Source organism: Meriones unguiculatus, chromosome 12 (genome assembly GCF_030254825.1).
Source record: "Meriones unguiculatus strain TT.TT164.6M chromosome 12, Bangor_MerUng_6.1, whole genome shotgun sequence".
Classification (NCBI taxonomy): Eukaryota; Metazoa; Chordata; class Mammalia; order Rodentia; family Muridae; genus Meriones; species Meriones unguiculatus.
Genome location: NC_083360.1, coordinates 86,037,829 through 86,055,256, shown reverse-complemented (window position 1 = coordinate 86,055,256; position 17,428 = coordinate 86,037,829). Strand labels below are relative to the sequence as shown.

At 49.1% G+C, this 17,428-nt stretch overlaps 1 protein-coding gene across 1 annotated transcript; it reads left to right on the top strand.

Annotated features, from left to right (window-relative positions):
* The first annotated feature begins 478 nt into the window (after positions 1-478).
* Cpt2 (carnitine palmitoyltransferase 2) lies at positions 479-17,200 on the top strand. Its single transcript, XM_021661133.2, has 5 exons — positions 479-767; positions 7,671-7,751; positions 9,003-9,109; positions 13,617-14,921; positions 16,612-17,200. Exons 1-5 carry the CDS (start codon positions 616-618, stop codon positions 16,941-16,943), a joined length of 1,977 nt encoding a protein of 658 aa, XP_021516808.1. The 5' UTR covers positions 479-615; the 3' UTR covers positions 16,944-17,200.
* Positions 17,201-17,428: the final 228 nt, after the last annotated feature.

The window sequence follows — 17,428 nt, the reverse complement described above, 5'->3', positions numbered from 1 at the left end:
TTTTGCCTAACAAATTATATTGGTGAAATAAGTATGGCTATTGTTCGATAAATCAAGAACCGTGGGTAGCCAGGCACCGTGGCTCATGCCTGTGATCCCAGCACTTGGGGAAGCAGAGGCAGGCGAATCTCTGTGAGTTCGAGGCCAGCCAAGAGAAACCCTGTCTCGAAAAAAAAACCTAAAAAGAAAAAAAAAAGGAACCGTGGGGAATTCGTTGATCGTGTTCTCTACTTAGAAAGAGACCAAGCCTTGACCAGTTTAGGTCTGCCAAATGCCAGGTTTCAGAGTTTCTTTTTCTCTCTGCCTCTGATTCTATCCAGTTCTGGGTAAGGAGAAGCGGGCAGCTTCAGAATTGCATCCCGGAAGCCCCTGGGCAGGACCCCAGACTGGACAGTTTCCAGGGCGCTTCCGACGACGGTGGGTGTGGCTAGGGTGTGGGCGGGCCCGGTGTGGGCGGGGTTGCTGCCTGCTCGGCCCGGAAGTGCCCGTGTGGGCGGAGGTGAACTGGACGTTTCGTCCCTGACACCGTGTCACCGGCTTTGAGGGCAGCGGCCTGCTCGCTCAGGAACTCGCCCAGCCACCGCGATCTCACAGCTGCCGTTGCCGCCCGGGAGGATGACGCCGCGCCTGCTGCTGCGCGCCTGGCCCCGCGGCCTCGCGCTTGTCCCGGGAGCCCCTAGTCGGCCCTTCAGTACAGGCTCGGGACCCGATGAGTACCTGCAGCACAGCATCGTGCCCACCATGCACTACCAGGACAGCCTGCCCAGGTGAGCCCAGCCTCCTGGCCCCGGGCGCAGGACTAGCCCTGGACCTCCCTCCTCCCCGGACCTCCAGTCCCGGGTTTGGAAAGCCGGCGACTTTGAGAATTCTCTGGCTCAGAAGACTCAGAAACCTTAAGGTCCCCTTAGGTTTACAAGTTTCATCTTGATGCCTACAAACTTCCTTTCCATCAATCTTTCTGACAGCTGTCCTGAGCCCCTCACACTTAGTGCCTGAAAACCACTCGAGTCCTTTCAACTAGGGTAGCCAAGTCCTTGTTTTGTTTTGTTTTGTTTCTTTGTCTTAGATTTGTAGAGCAGGCTGGCCTACAGAGGTCTGCCTGCCTCCTACTCCTGGGATTAAAGGCATAGGACACCACCGCGCAGGGAGGATAGCCAATTCTTAACACTGATCAGTTCCCACTACTCACCTTCTTTGCCTGTTGCTGAGAACCCTCAGCCCCCTCCTTCCCTGCTCTGTTAATATCCCATCAGTTGCCCCAAGCACACCTTCCTCCTCAAGCTAGCACTCTTTCTTAACTGCTAAGGTCAGCCCTCACCTAGAAACTTCTCATCCCCACCAAACCTTCCTTAGCATTCCTTTCGGGCAGTCCCCAACACCTGGCCCAGATTATCTGACCTATTCAGACAGCCATAATATAAGTGTTCTCCCCCATACCCAGAACTTGCTTAAATCTGTTTTTCTCTTTGATCTGGTTTGCCAGATCTACTCCAATAACAGAAATTACTGTCGCAGTAAGCCAAATCTAAACTGTATTCTCTGCATTCAGTGTTTCTTTCCCAAACCAAGCTCCATCCCTGTTTCACAATCCCTACTCACTGTCCTGGCCCGGCAGCCAGTGGTCCTCATGTCCTGGCGCTTCCTGCTCCGTCCAGGAAAAGACAAACACTGTATTGTTCCCTCTGCAGGATTTGTGTTTTGTGTTTTCCTCAACATCCAGCAGTTATTTAACCCCGTGTCATCTGCCGCACTCTGCCTTCTCAGCAAGAACGTCCAGTGTGCAAACGTGTAAGACACACTCCAGGGAGGTTATCTGAATTCAGCAGGAGGGAGGGGCGGAGAGAAAGGGTCTTTTTCGGTGGTGGGATGAGGGTGTGACTTGCCCTCCTGACAGCCTGCGTGAGCGGCACCAGTATGTAGGGGAAAGGTGAGGACTTTGGAGAGTGTGTTTGCACTTGGGCACTGACTAGTGCCTCGCCCGGTTTTACGATCGGAAGGGCTGTTGGCATTTTAGAATTGGAAAACTCTTAAGAACAGTCACCGTACTTTAGTACCACCCCAGCACAAACACCCGCAGGATCGTGGAGACGTAACAGCAATACTAGTCCCGTGCAGCGGCAGAGGCCTTTAATCCCAGGGCTCGGAAGGTGGAGGCTGGCTGCGAGGTCCAGACAGGCCTGATTTATATAGTTCCAGGACAGCCAGAGCTACGTAGTGAGAACCTGTCTTGAAAAAAAAAAACCACGAAAATGCTCCTCCCCCTAAAACACCCCATAGCACTACTATATACCCCCATGGAACAGCCAGCCTCCTGGTACTGCATCTAGAACTGGAAATACTCTCTGTGCCACCAGTTCTGGGCTAGTAAAATATATCTTTGACACTCATATTGATGTCACACTTGGCAAGGAGCCCTGACCTTGAGGTCCCAGAGAACTTTGTTTCAGATTCTGTATCTGCCACTGGAGCTATGGCTTTGCACAGTCATCTGGGCTTTGAATGGCAACACGGTTCTTTGGACTGTTAGGAGGTACTTGAGATAAGACGCCGGGGATGGGGGAAAACCATTGTCACTCCCATTCTGTCCCTCTTATCACTGCTTCCTTTTAGCCACGTTGGCCTTGGACTTGAATTACCATTTGCTTGTTTATTTTTTTTTAAGTGTTTTGTTATTGTATATGCTAAGATGTATGTGACAGGAGCCTAAAGCAATGGCTCAGTGGGCCCTTCCAGAGGACAGTAGTGCGGCTCCCAGCCCCCGCAGCCAGCAGCCTTAACTCCAGCTCCAGAGGGAGGACTTAGAATTCAACAGCTCTCTTGTTGGGAGTTTGGCACAGAGTTCCCAAGCACGATGACTGGTGCTAGAAGAGAATTGTTGAACTATGTGAGTGAGTGTGTGGGGAGGTTCGGGAAGCGGCAAAGAAGAGGTGACTCGGACCTGGAAATTATTTTGTTTTGTGTGTGGGTTTTTTTGTTTGTTTGTTTGGTTGGTTGGTTGGTTGGTTGGTTTTTTGAGACAGAGTTTCTCTGTGTAACAGCCCTGGCTGTCTTGGACTCACTCTGTAGACCAGGCTGGCCTTGAACTCATAGAGATCCTCCTGCCTCTGCCTCCCAAGTGCTGGGATCCAAGGTGTGTGCCCCCAGTACCTGGCTGGTTTTGTTTTGTTTTGTTTTGGTTTTTTTTAACCTGGGATTTGACATTTTCCAAGTGAGAGGAAGACAGAACTGTAGCCCAGGAAAAGGTACCTGAGACAGGGTCACGCGTGGAAAGGCTGACAGGTTTACAGGAGGCCTGTGTTAGCACAAAGCTTCTCCGTGTACCCCGTGTTGTCTTGGGGGCTGGGATGTTTAGCAGGGAGGGTCCTTATGTGGAGTCATAGCAGTTAAGCCAGGCGTGGTGGCACACACCTTTAATCCCAGCACTCGGGAGGCAGAGGTAGGTGGATCGCTGTGAGTTCGAAGCCAGCCTGGTCTACAGAGTGAGTCCAAGACAGCCAGGGCTATTACACAGAGAAACTCTGTCTCAGGAAACAGAAACAGACAAAATCTACAGTTGACCCATAATAATAAATGCCAGCTATCTGTTGCTTTCTTTTTTTAATCACCTGATAGCAGATGTTCAAAACCTGATGGGCAGATATGTAGAATACATGGTGTTGGGGGCAGCCTTTAGCCGGCCACTAGGATAACTGGTAGACAGTAATGTGTGAGTGTGTCTTTCAGGCCAGTCTGATTGATTCCCAGAATAACTGGATTCCTGAATGACTTTTGTGAACACTGTCCTGTAGACAGGGAAAAGCATTTTAGCTTTTTTAGTGTTCCGGCAGGAAGAATGCCAGAGTCCCTGCTATTAGGAGGCAGAGCAGGTGTGAGAGCTGGTGACTCAGTAGCTTATACAGGAGGTGGATCTGCTTAGCGTTTCCCCTTCATCTTTATTAGGGCAAATGACCGTCAGGTGGGGGCGGGACGGAACAGGAGAGCGTGTGGTTAGGACGGCGTCGCTGCGAGCACCTCTCCAGACCTCGGATCTGAGTCCTGGTGAATCACCCCAAAGGAATAGAAATGCCCTCCTGTCTTGATTTTGTTACAGAGGAATGGTTGGGGAACACTCTCTAAATAGGAGGTTGTTAGAAGAGTCTTTGTACATGGTGCAGAAAGTCCAGTTAAGCTGGCTCAGGGAGCTCAGGTCTGTGAGCTCACACAGGCTTCCGGAATCCGAGTGCCGGCGCCTTCTTCATTTCTGCTGACCTCTTCATTTGTGCGGCTTCATTCTCAAGCAGGTTTCCTTCTCGGGGTTGCAGAGACATAGGCAGATTTTCTCCTTGTGGTTGCAGCCAGCCCATGAGGCTTAGCTCACACCCAGGCTCTTGGTGACCAAGGCTAGCGAACGTTGCTATTTCTTAGAAATCCTGAGACAGCCCTGTCTCCCTGGCTTTTACTGGGTCTCCTGATATCTGACCGCGAGGGCATAAGCCCACATTCAGGGCGGGTCTTCCCACTTAACCCAGTATGAACATTCCTCACAGGCAAGCCTGCAGGCCGGCCCCTCCCAGACAGTTCCCGTTGAGATTACTCCCAGGTGATTCTAGGTGTGTCAAGTTGACAATCAAAAACAGTCATTGCACACGATTGTGATCTGGGCTGGCTGCTCTGCTAAGCCCAGGCACCCCTGCCTCCCTCCATCTAGTGCTCGGGTTATGCACACATGCTGCCACACCTAGGCTTTCGTCTTTGTTGATTTTGAAAGTGGACTCTGGAGGCTCAAGCTCAGATCCTCACGCTTTTTAAGCGCACACTTTGCTGACCCAGCCATCTTCCCCACCTTGAAGTCCCTGTCTTCAAGTGTATAATTTTTAACATATTAACATCTTAGCATTGTGCAACCGTCACTGCTGTGAGTTCATCTTATCATCCTTTCCCCCTCAAGTCCTGTCCCCATTCTGTCTGCCACCCATTGTAACCCTTGATCTTCCCTCTGGAAGGTGACCTATCGTTTGAACTCAGGATTGCCGCAGGGGTCAACAGTCCTGTATTTTCTACCATACTATCGCCAAAGAGAATAAACTGCAGTTGGCAAGATCACGCTGCTTCCATTTTCACTCTTATGCCCTCCTTGGAGGGAGCTGTAAAGGCAGAGTAGTAAGCTGTTGGAATGCATTCAGTCCTGAGAAGACATGAAGGTTTAGGACGAGGGAGACGGCAAGAAGCACAGATGATGATGATGATGATGATGATGATGATGATGATGATGTTCAACCCACAGAATAATTGGAGAGTTTCTAACTGTATCTTCTATATGATAACAACTTCAGGCATCCATTAATGACCTCACAGTCTGCTGAGGAGGAAAATAAGAATTGCCACTAAATTAAAAAAAAAAAACCTATTTGTGTGTCTGAGTGTGTGTGTACAAACAAGTGCATGCATGTTCTGTGTGGGCATTCATGTTCTGTGGCATGTATGTGGAGGTCAGAGGACAAATTTCAGGTTCTTTTTCATCATGTGGGTGCCTGGGGATCAATCAAGGCTTGGTGGTAAATGCCTTTACTCACTGAGCTCTTTTGTTGGCTCCTGCCTCTAGATTTGGTAGAGAAAAGCCAGGGAGAGTGAGTTCTTCTTCTTGGGAAGTGAGTTCTTCTTGGGAGTGGGTTATTATTGAGAGAGTAAGCTTGTTATAATAGCCAGTTTCTAAATAATAAATAAATAGGGACTGGAGAGATGACTTGGCAGTTAAGAGCACCAGTTATTTTTCCAGAGGACCCAGGTTCAATTCCCAGCACTCACATGGTGGCTCACAATTCTCTGTAACTCCAGTTCCAGGAGAGCAAAGAAGCCTTCCCAGATTCCCCAACCTCCTGAGTGTAAATTTCTCTTTGTACGTGATGTTGCCTTGTATTGTGACAGCATAAAACAGACTAAGGCTGGGTAGAAGAAGAAGTAATGCGCTAATTCATCAAACCTAAGTTCATTAAAAGCCTGCCCTGTCTTGGCCCATGTACCAGTAGTGATCAGAGGAGAAATTCTACGGGGAGAATTAGGAGTTGAAGGGCCTTTTCTGTAAGGTACCGTAAACACAAGAGACTGTTCTGTGCTCTCTTCCCTGGCTTCACACTCACAGACCTCACCCTGGTGGCTGGAAATCGTCTCTGGCGGGGCTGTGTATACAGCACGGAAACTAGCAGATGTTACAATTCGGGGTTCATCCCAGGTTGCTCCTGGAGCCAGCCAGCAAATCTCTCCTCTTCTGCATCATTTTGCTTCCGACTTTTGTCACTGCGATGAAGAATCTTTCATCACGCAGTTAGTAATTCCAAACTAAGTCACCACTCTGAAAATGTCCATTTTCCTCTGAAGAAACTTCTGTCGGGCTAGAATTGATCATTCAGAAGTTTTTACTAAGGGCTGTTTTTTAACAAACCACCGCTGTCTCTGATTTAGGATTTTCCTTACAAAGAAAAAAAAAAAAGTTCAATACCGTTGGTGTTAAAGCCTAAGAAATAGAAACAGTAAGTTTTGAGGGGTGGTATTTGGTTGTGCCTGAAAGGGAGTCTGTGGGGCTAAAGTGTCCTCATACTCGGGGTATCTAAGTTCACAATGGCTGTAAATAATTTGTATTTATTTTTATTAGTAAACTATAAATAAACCTGCATTGAAAAATAAGTAGATGCAGTGTAGGATATCATAAATTGAGCTGTGTTTTGTGGATAATGGCTTGGTTTTCATGAATGACTGATAAAGGTCAGTATCTTGCAGATAATTTCATCTTGGTAGAAGTCAAGAAAGAAGCTATTATCTTGTTAATACTGAGGTGTTTGCCTGTTAATAAAACTATTGAAGTGGCAGAGAAGACGACATGCTATTGGCAGTTCATTTCTCCATTGGACCAGTGTCCTCGCCACCATAGCCCTGACTGGGAATCTGCTGGCGAGTAAGCCAGCGGTGGGTGCCCGTGAGCACACGGGGAGGCCCCGCGGTTCCTGACAGGATGCTGGTCTGCCCATCGTGTCGTGATCAGTTTCTACCTCTCAGTGCAGCCTCCATATCAAGCTCTTTTGGACAGATCTTTGTTTTGCTCTTTGTTTTGATTTTTATTTTTTCTGAGACAGGGTTTCTCTTTGTAGCATGTGCCCCACGTCTGCCTTTGCTTCACTCTTGTGTGATACTCTTTTGTAAAATGCTCAAGAATGTTTTACGGCTGTAGTGTTTTCTTCCCCCTTTTCGTCATGGCGGTAGGGAATTTATGTTCAGTCAAACGGTAGGACTTAGTACTACACAGTGAGTATAACTGTGGCCAGGAAACGGAAATGCCTGCACTATAGCCTCTGCTTCCTGGTTTAGAATCTATTATTATTTAAAATACTCTAATAGTAATTTTACTAGACTAGACTGGACAAGACAACTGTTGATGCAGCAGTCAACTCAACAGCTCTGATAGCATTTATTTACTCTGGTGCTGGGAATCAAACTGAGGACTTCGTGCATGCTATGCTTGGGAAGTGCCCCATCACTGACCTAAGTCTCAGCCCTGTCCATCAGTTCTGACTTGTTCCTGGCTGTTCCATTTTTTAAGGGCGGATTAATGGTCCAGTAGTTGGTTTGCTGGTTTGGCTTGCAAAGCTTCTTGGTATCTTCCCACACTGTCAGCCTCACACTGACTCCTTTCTCCCTAGGTTGCCTATCCCCAAACTAGAAGACACCATGAAGAGGTACCTCAGTGCGCAGAAGCCTCTCTTGGATGACAACCACTTCAGGTGAACACTGCGAACCCCAGGAAACCCATGGCAGCAGGCGGAGCTCAAGAGAGGCTCGCCAGTAGTGGTCACAGACCAAGCTTCCAGGGATATCTGTGGTCTGACAAGGCCTCCAGATCCTAGAGCCTGCTTTATAGATTTGAAGCTTCAGGAACTGGGTTTTCATTAACGAAGGACTGACCAATCAGGCTGGGGTCAGAGGCCCAGCAAGAGATGGTGTCTAAGCCAGGGCCGCCTGCTTGTGCTTTTTCTTGGGAGGCTGGCTAGTACTGGCCACATTCAGGAGGCCTGTGTTCTGGGGAGGGAGGTCCGTAAGATTATAGGGCAGAGCCTGCTTGCTGAAGATGTTGACCAGCTTGGACACTGAGCCCCAAACACATGCCCTTTTCAGAACCCCAGAATAAGACCTTATGTGGAAACCAGGCTGTTGCAGAGGCAGTTAGTTCAGATGAGGTTCTACTGGGATCGGGTGGGGCCCTCATCCAACATGGCTGGTGTCCTTAGGAGAGTCAGGGACAGCCATGAAGGACTCAGGCAGAGATTGTGTAAGACCTGGCGTCTCACAGCTCAGGATTGCGCCCTTCCCAGGAACACTTACAGACCGCAACTCAGTGCAAAAGCAAGCGGTTTATTCCAATCGCCATAGGATTGCCCCCCGTCCCCCAAGACAGGAGACGACCCTGAACATGCAAAGCCCAGGGTTTTTATACCTGAAAATCAGACCACTTTTGCTCTATACATTGACTGGTCAGCAAGAATAGCATGAAGATAGTTTCCAGTTGGTGTAGATAGTTTTTCTCAGAACAGTTCACCCTGCACTTCTGCTTTGAAATAGTCCCTAACCGTTCCTTGGCTTCCAGTCACTGCGTCATGTTTTCCTCTGTCCTGAGTCCTTAGCTTTATTTTTTTTTTTTAACTCCTTGAGATGGCATTATCTCTGAGACCTGGAGATATTGGGTAACTTGTCTGAAGTCACCCGGTTAGAATGTGGCAGAGCTAGGATTCAAACTTGGCTCCTTTTGACCCCAAAGCTTTTCTCCATGCCATGGGAATGGTAGCGTCGACCTTCCCAATTCCCTAGGTGTATCTGTTTTAGGCTGACGTGCGCTCCTCTCTTCAGGGGTACTTTCTGATCTTATTCCCAGCATCTGGGATACACTGTGGGGGACCAGAGTGTGACTTCCTGGCCAGGAACCTGAGAGTCCCGTATTCCCCACTGCGGGTTCATCTGTCTTTTCTTGAACGTTCCAGGAAAACGGAAGAGCTGTGTAAGAGTTTCGAGAGCGGCGTGGGGAGGGAGCTGCATGCCCACCTGCTTGCCCAGGATAAGCAGAACAAGCATACCAGCTACATCTCAGGTAGGTCGGTGGGCGGGGCGCCATTGGCTCCCCGGGACCACATCTCAGCACCCCCCTTCCTGAAGTACGTGGAGGGAGGCTGTGAACCCCAGTGCTTAGGCAGGTGTGGGCTGGCAGCTGTGCTCAGGACCAGTGGCTTGCCCAGGCTTAGTTGATGCCGTCTGAAAAAGATGGGCGATGTCTTTCTGCCCTTCGCTGTCTGGCCTAACTGTCCCCTGCAGCTTCCGCTCACCTGCCTCTCTGATGGAAGTCATGCCGCCTCTGGCTTCCTGAACTCTGTCAGGCTTTTGTCCGTGTGGTTCTCATTTTCCCTTTGTTGCTGGCAGATCCTTCCTCTGAGGTCCAGGTAGAGCAGGTAGAGCAGATGGTCTGTGAAACCCCGGTTCTTTGTGTTCCGTCTAGAGTTAGTGGTGTTCACCCGTTTTTACACGATTTTTTTTTAATGTAGGTGTTTTGTTTTTTAATTTAAAAGTGTCTTATTGGTTTTGTGATGAGGGTCTCCCTTGGTAATCCAGTCTGGCCTCAACTTCATGATCTCTCTGCTTCGAGTAGCTGGGATTGCAGATGTACCGCTATACCCAGCCTGATACAGTTTTATTTTTTAGTTATACATTTATCTATCTTTGGTGGGGTTCATGTGCCCCAGCATGCATATGGAGGTCAGAGGGCAGACTGCAGAACTGAGTTCTCTCCTCCCTCCATGTGGGCTTCTAGGGACAGGTTTAGAGTATCAGGCCTGACACTAGCACATTTACCCACTGAGCAGTTTTCTTGGTCCATAGCTGATAGGGTTTTTTTTTGGGGGGGGGGGGTTGTTTGTTTTTCTTTGCGAGAGGGTTTCTCTGTGTAGCCCTGACTATCTTACATGGGCCCCGTGCCTCTGCCTCCCCCAACCCCCTTGCTGGGATTAAAGGCGTGTGCCACTATGCCCAGCCTCTTGGTTTATAGTCTTATCCGTTACCCATACAAATGGTCTATAGAATCAAATGGACTGGAGAGATGGCTTAGCAGTTAGGAGCACTGGCTGCTCATGGAGGAACTGGGTTTAGCTCCTAGTACCCACATGTGGTCGTCACAACTGCTGTATCTCCATTTCCAGGGATCCAACCCCTTCTTCTGGCCTCTGTGGGTTCCTACACACATACGGTGCACATACATGAATGCAGACTCATACGCGTATGCACTTTTTAAAAATTAAATTATTTTATACAACTTGTTGGGATAAACGGCAGTCACCCTCCTCTCCCTAATTTCTTACTTTTTACTTGACTATTTATTGACACAGGATGTCACTGCGTAGCCCGGGCTGGACTTGGACCGTGATCCTCCTGCCTCTTTCTCCTGAGGAATGGATGCCACCACATCAGGCTTCAGTTCTTCAGGTCCTCACAACTCTAAATTGTGGACTTACATTACTTTCTTTTACTTTGTTTTAGTCTACCTGTTGACATCTCGCTAACAGCGTTAGACTTTGGCAGTCTTTTATTCCTTTCCTGCACAACGAAAATACTCACACGTGCTCCCAGACCCTCATTTGCACAGTATAGTTACAATTTTGGTCCACTCTGCAGCTGGTATGCATACTGGTGTAATTCCATACTTGCTGTAGTTGGCTGAGTCACGTGGCCCACTAGGATTGTTTTTCGTTTGCCAGCTTCGCATTTTCTCTGGTTAATAATGATCTCATCTTTTTGCTTAGTTTTCTATATGCTTGATTTGTCTCGTGCCGCCACCCAAGCTGTCGGAATGTCTTCTGAGTGCATGAATCTGCGGTAGCTGTTGCCAGCTTTCATCTTTTTGCTTTTTCAAGACAGACAGGGTTTCTCTCTGTAGCCCTGGCTGTCCTGGAACTTGCTCTGTAGACCAGGCTGGCCCCAAACTCAGAGATCTATCTGTCTCTGCCTCGCCTCCTGGAGTGCTGGGATTAGCCACCCCCACCCCGGCTATTGTAATCTTTTTGACAGCGTCTGTTCTAGGACTTCCAGACTGTTCTAGTCACATCTGTGAACTCTTGGCCTATTGTAAAGCTGCTCTCTAGGCATCTTTTCTTTGTTTTATTTTTGCTCCTGGCATCTTTACTGTCGGCTATGGTAAAGCTTTTCATCAGCTTTTCTTGTGTTTCGACTCTGGTTTCTTGAACTTCATATTTTCCTCTCTCTCAGCTTCATCACTGTTTTCAAAGAATTTTGCCTCCTGGGTGCAGAACACAGGAAACAGTGTTAGAGCTGCCTACATCCTTGAGTGGGGACACCTAGTTTGGCTGGATTGGAAATGACTGAGCCACAGGAGTTTGAAAGCTGTTTTTCATTGTCTGTTAGCTCCCTTTGTTGCTGTTGTTCTGAGCCTGCACCTTTGACTATTTTCTGTCTGTGTCTCTGGATGTTTCTAGATTTTTAAAACTTTTTTTTTTTTGTCCCCAGTATTCTGGAATTTCAAATTGTGTATTTTGGTGTATGTGGATTGTTACTCATTTTTGCCGTGTCACAGACTGAAACTTCTTATGGACACTAAGGTCCTTCTGTTCTGGGATGGTGTGTTTTACTTATTCCTTCTCTTCTGTTTAAAAAAGTTTTTTTCTTTTTTGTGCTGATTTGGATGTGCATGTTCTGAGCCTGGTCCGCTCCTTTTTTTTTTTTTTATTTCTCTCATTTCTTTTGTGTGTGTGTGTGTTTGAGACAGGGTTTCTCTGTGTGTAGTTTTGGATGTCCTGAAACTCACTTTGTAGACCGTGCTGGCCTTGAACTCAGCGATCCACCTGCTCTGCCTCCCAAGTGCTGGGACTAAAGGCATGCGCCACCACCACCCGGCCCTCTCATATTTTTTTTTTTTACCTTTTATTCTTTTGTTCTCTTGGAAATGTATTTTATCTTTCAGCTCCTCTGTGAATGTCTAAGTCCTGCCTCTCTGCTGTCCACTCCTCCCCGCTGCTCCACCAGCTTCTTTGTAGTTAAATTATTATTTTTTTCAATATCTGCTTTGTGTGTGTGTGTGTGTGTGTGTGTGTGTACATGCACAAGCAGTTGTCATGGGACAGCCTGTAGGAGTCAGTTCTCTGCTATAATGTGTGGGTCCTGAGAATCCAGCTCAGGTCATCGGGCTTGGCCGCAGGTATCCTCACGAAGCCCGTTGTAAAGATTCTTTTTTAAAGTTTATTTTCAGATTTGTTTTTAAATCTGAAATTTTTTATAGGGAGTTTTTTTTCTCGTTCCTCCAAATTCATTTTCCCTTTCATTGTGCCTTTCTTTAAATGCTCGCTCATCCTTCCTTCCTGTCTTACGGATGAATGAGATGTTCTCTGTGGATGAGGCTGAGGCCAGTCAGGTGTAGACGTTTTATGCCTGCGCTCACTTGTTCCTTGGCTGTTTGTCTCTAGTGATCATGCCTGATTAGATTCCCTAGGAACCCCTGAAAGGAGTGTGGTGTAGAGGGGGGAGGGAGATCTGTGGGCTCAGTTGTGGTGTGTCTCCCAGCTTATCTTGATTGAGAGAACAAAGCCCGTATTGATAGGGAGGAAGGAATTACAGCGTGGCGGGCGAGGCTGCAGTGATACCATTTCAAGCAGGTCCTCTGGAAGGTCTGTGGGTAAGGCAGATTGTTTCTTGTCTCCTTGGCAGTTTGAGATTGGCCTTCTTGCATCTGCTTTGGCCATTACCAGTTGCCTAGGCACTTCCACATTTTCAGTCTTTTTTTCTCATTCTCTTGACCTTAGCGTTGATTTGCTTGGGATTTTTAAAATCCTAACTACCCAAAAAGATGAGACAGAAAAATTACAAATTTGGGACCAGCTGTAGCAACAGTGAGACCCTGTCTAGGGACACAAAAGAGATACACCCATAACACCAGGTGCTTTTGAGGGTGACGGAATTGGAGCATTCACATAGGGCCTGTGGGTCATCCTCAAAAGGCTTAGCAGAATTCAGGTGTGGAGGTGCACACCTTTAATCCCAGCACTTGGGAAGCAGAAGCAGGTGAATCTCTGTAAGTTCAAGGCCAACCTGGTCTACAGAGTGGGTTCCAGGACCGCTAGGGCTGGGTACAGAGACCCCGTCTCAAAAATACTAAATAAGTAAAGTTAAAAAAATTAAAAAGGCTTAGCTGAGACCTACCTAGCTTACATATGTCCTTAAAAGAAATGAGAACACATGTCCACACAAAAACTTGCATGTGAAGAAGGTTTGTAGGAACAGCGTGCTATGAAAAGAACCCAGATAGTCACTAACCACTGAACAAGTAAACAAAAAGCACCGTATGCCTGTGGTGGAACATCACTCCTGTGTCCCCCCGCTCCCCCCCGGGAGAACCTTAGAGCCGCTGTTGGGAGTGTCAGGGTCCAGAAGTCCTGGAGCATGCGGTGTGTGCTGCTGCTACTGGGTCGTGGTACTGAGCGGTCAGATACGGTCGCCTCCCCGGTGTTGACAGCTCTTCTCCCACGCGAGGTGGAGTTCTTCCCTTTCGGAAATCTCATCTTTAGGGATCGCATTAACTCTTCGTGTTTTCTCTTTTTCAGGCCCCTGGTTTGATATGTACTTAACTGCTCGGGACTCTGTGGTTTTGAACTTTAACCCCTTCATAGCATTCAATCCGGACCCCAAGCCTGAGTACAATGACCAGCTCACTCGGGCGACCAACATGACCGTGTCTGCGGTCCGGTTTCTGAAGACACTTCGGGCTGGCCTTCTAGAGCCGGAAGTGTTCCACTTGAACCCCGCCAAAAGCGACACGGATGCCTTCAAGAGGCTCATCCGCCTTGTCCCCTCGTCCCTGTCCTGGTATGGAGCCTACTTGGTCAACGCATACCCCCTGGATATGTCCCAGTATTTTCGGCTTTTCAACTCGACCCGTTTACCCAAACCCAGTCGTGATGAGCTCTTTACTGATGCCAAGGCCAGACACCTCCTGGTCCTAAGAAAAGGGCATTTCTATGTCTTCGATGTCCTCGACCGGGATGGGAACATGGTGAACCCCTCAGAGATTCAGGCGCACCTGCAGTTCATTCTCTCCGACAACAGCCCTGTGCCCGAGTTTCCCCTGGCGTATCTGAGCAGTGAGAACCGAGACGTCTGGGCAGGGCTCAGGCAGGAGCTGGTGCAGGGCGGCAACGAGGAAACCCTGAGGAAGGTGGACTCCGCCGTCTTCTGCCTCTGCCTAGATGACTTCCCCGTGAAAGACCTCACCCACTTGTCGCACGCCATGCTGCATGGTGATGGCACAAACCGCTGGTTTGACAAGTCCTTCAACCTCATCGTAGCCAGGGATGGCACGGCCGCCGTCAACTTTGAGCATGCGTGGGGAGATGGCGTAGCGGTGCTTCGGTTTTTCAACGAAGTGTTCAAAGACAGCACTCAGACCCCTGCCATCACCCCCGAGAGCCGGCCAGCCGCCACGGACTCTTCTGCGACTGTGCAGAAACTCAGCTTTAAACTGAGCGACGCCTTAAAGGCTGGCATCGCCGCCGCCAAGGAAAAGTTTGATGCCGCCATGAAGACCCTCACCGTTGACTCCATTCAGTTTGAGAGAGGTGGCAAGGAGTTCTTGAAGAAGCAGAAGCTGAGCCCCGATGCCGTGGCCCAGCTGGCCTTCCAGATGGCTTTCCTGAGACAGTACGGCCAGACAGTGGCCACCTACGAGTCCTGCAGCACGGCGGCCTTCAAGCACGGCCGCACAGAGACGATCCGCCCAGCCTCCGTCTTCACTAAGAGATGCTCCGAGGCGTTCGTCAGGGAGCCCTCCCAGCACAGCATGGGCGAGCTGCAGCACATGATGGCCGAGTGCTCCAGATACCATGGCCAGCTGGCCAAGGAGGCAGCGATGGGTGAGGCACGGCCTGGGGGAGCACCGTGGATCCCCTTTCCCTGTGAACCTCAGGAATACTCCACTCACCTCTGATCCCTACCCGTCACTAGCTTTAACGCACTTGCTGGCTCCCAAAATGATCTTCCCCCCCCCCCCCCCCCCCGCGCCAGTCTCGGCTGAACAGCCAGAGCCACTAGGGATCAGACACTAAGCAGACACAGGGAACTTCCCCCTCGTTTAAAGTGACAGATGGTTGTGTTGTTGGTGTTGTTTTGTTTTTCCCCTGCCCCCTGCTGTTCATCAAACATATTTTTGGCAGTTTAGGATTTCCAAGCCTGCTCCCCTTATTTCACCTCAGCCGCGTGTGTCAGCTCTCTGGAAATAAGTCATCTCCGAAGCTCATCACATAAGTTGTTTATTTGTTTGTTTATTAATTAATAACTAATTAATTAATTAGGTTTATCGAGACAGGATTTCCCCCGTGTAGCCCTGGCTGTCCTGGAACTCTCCAAGTAGACCAGGCTGGCCTCGAACTAGAGATCCACCTGCTTCTGTCTTTGCTGGGGTCATTTTTCTTCAACTCTTTGTGAGAAAATTCAAGACCTGAAGAGAAGCTGAGGATCTCATAGCCCAGTCCTGTTGGGTTGTGCTTACTAGACCCCTGGCAGGAAGAGGAGCCCGTGTGCCACCTGGTTTGTCTTTGTCCGTTTCTAAGTGAGGAAGCTAAGGCTGGCGCCTCGCCACACGGGCTGAGGTTAGAACCCTGGCTAGATGTCCAGAGCACTCAGCTCCCAGTCAGTCTTTACACGTGGACTTTGAGTTTATCCCAGTTTTTTTCAACCCCCTTGAGCACATGTGGGAAAGTGTGTGTGTGTGTGTGTGTGTGTGTGTGTGTGTGTGAGTGTGTGAAATGAACCCACTGAGTCTTGTTTCAGCTAAGTTCGTTGTCCCCCTTCATATCCCTTCCCATCCATCCTGACTCTGACGGAACTGTTAAGTCTTAGATTTATTATTTTATGTGTGTGCGTGCTTTGCCTGCTTGTATGTATGTGCACCATGTGTGTTCCCCACGCCTGTGGAGGTCAGAGGAGGGCACCATGTCTCCTGGAACTGGAGTGAGAGGCAGTTGTGAGCCGCCATGTAGCTTCTAAGAATTGAGCCCAGGTCGTCTGCAGGATTGACAAGTGCTTCCCTGGACCAACTCTCCAAGGTCTCTTTATGTAGTCCTGGCTGGCCTGGAACTCAAGTTCTGTATCAGACTACCTTGAACTCACAGAGATCCTCCTGTCTCTGCCTCCTGAGTGTTGGGATATCGAAGGTGTGTGCCACCATGAATGGCTTTTCGCTCTGATACATGGTTTTGCCGTGTTGTCCATTCTGTCCTTAAACTTGGCCTCTTCCTGCCTTGGCTTCCCCAGAGCTGGGAGAATAGGCACCATTCAGCGCTTTCAGCATCCCGCTTTCGTGTTACATCCATGTTTAGCCCTGCTGTGGACAGCTGGGAAACTACTTTTTAGGTATTCTGGCGTGATCTGCCCCATGGCGACCTGAAGGCATGCAGGTATGCAAGGGAAGAAAAGACCCTTCTCCCACTTTTTGTGTGAAAGTTCCTCCCTGCTTCCGCCCTCTTCACTTGCCCTGCTGGGGTTGTCTACACCCTCTTCACTGTGAGATCCTGAGACTTTGGCTTTCTGTTTTGTCTCCGGCAGGTCAGGGCTTTGACAGACACTTGTTTGCTCTACGGTATCTGGCAACGGCCAGGGGAATCACCCTCCCGGAGCTGTACCTGGACCCTGCATACCAGCAGATAAACCACAACATCCTGTCCACGAGCACTCTGAACAGCCCGGCAGTGAGGGTTGGCGGCTTTGCCCCCGTGGTCCCCGATGGGTTTGGCATCGCATATGCCGTTCACGATGACTGGATAGGCTGCAATGTCTCCTCCTACTCAGGGCGCAACGCCCGGGAGTTTCTCCGCTGTGTTCACAAGGGCCTAGAAGACATGTTTGATGCCTTAGAAGGCAAAGCCATCAAAACCTAGCTTCTCGGTGGGTGAAATGCCTCCGTTCTTCCTCATCATGAACATGGATGTCCGGGCAGCCGGTAGCTGTGCTATCTTGTGCCTAACAAAACTAGTTCCGAGGTGCTTGAACAGCCGTGCTGCAGGTGTGCGTGAGCCGGGAGATCCCAGCTGGCGGTAAGGAGAGAGGTGAAAAGCCCTTTGTCCAGGAGCTATGGTTTGAAAAATCTAACTCAGGTGTATTTATTGTTTCAACAGAAATAAAACAGTTGCTTGGAGATACGGTTCCTTTTTATTTCATTTTAGTTTTTCAATTCTCTGCCTTGTTTTCTAATTCCCCAAAGAACCTTCCAACAGCATGATGAGGTAGCGCAGTGACCTTAGGGTCCCAGTCTTGGGGTGGCATGGGTCCTGTTTGTCTGCAAGTTTGACACTTTCTGGAATACAGTCAGTGTAAAAGTGCTCATTCCTAAGGCATGGACTAACCCGATTTTGTCTGGCCGGCC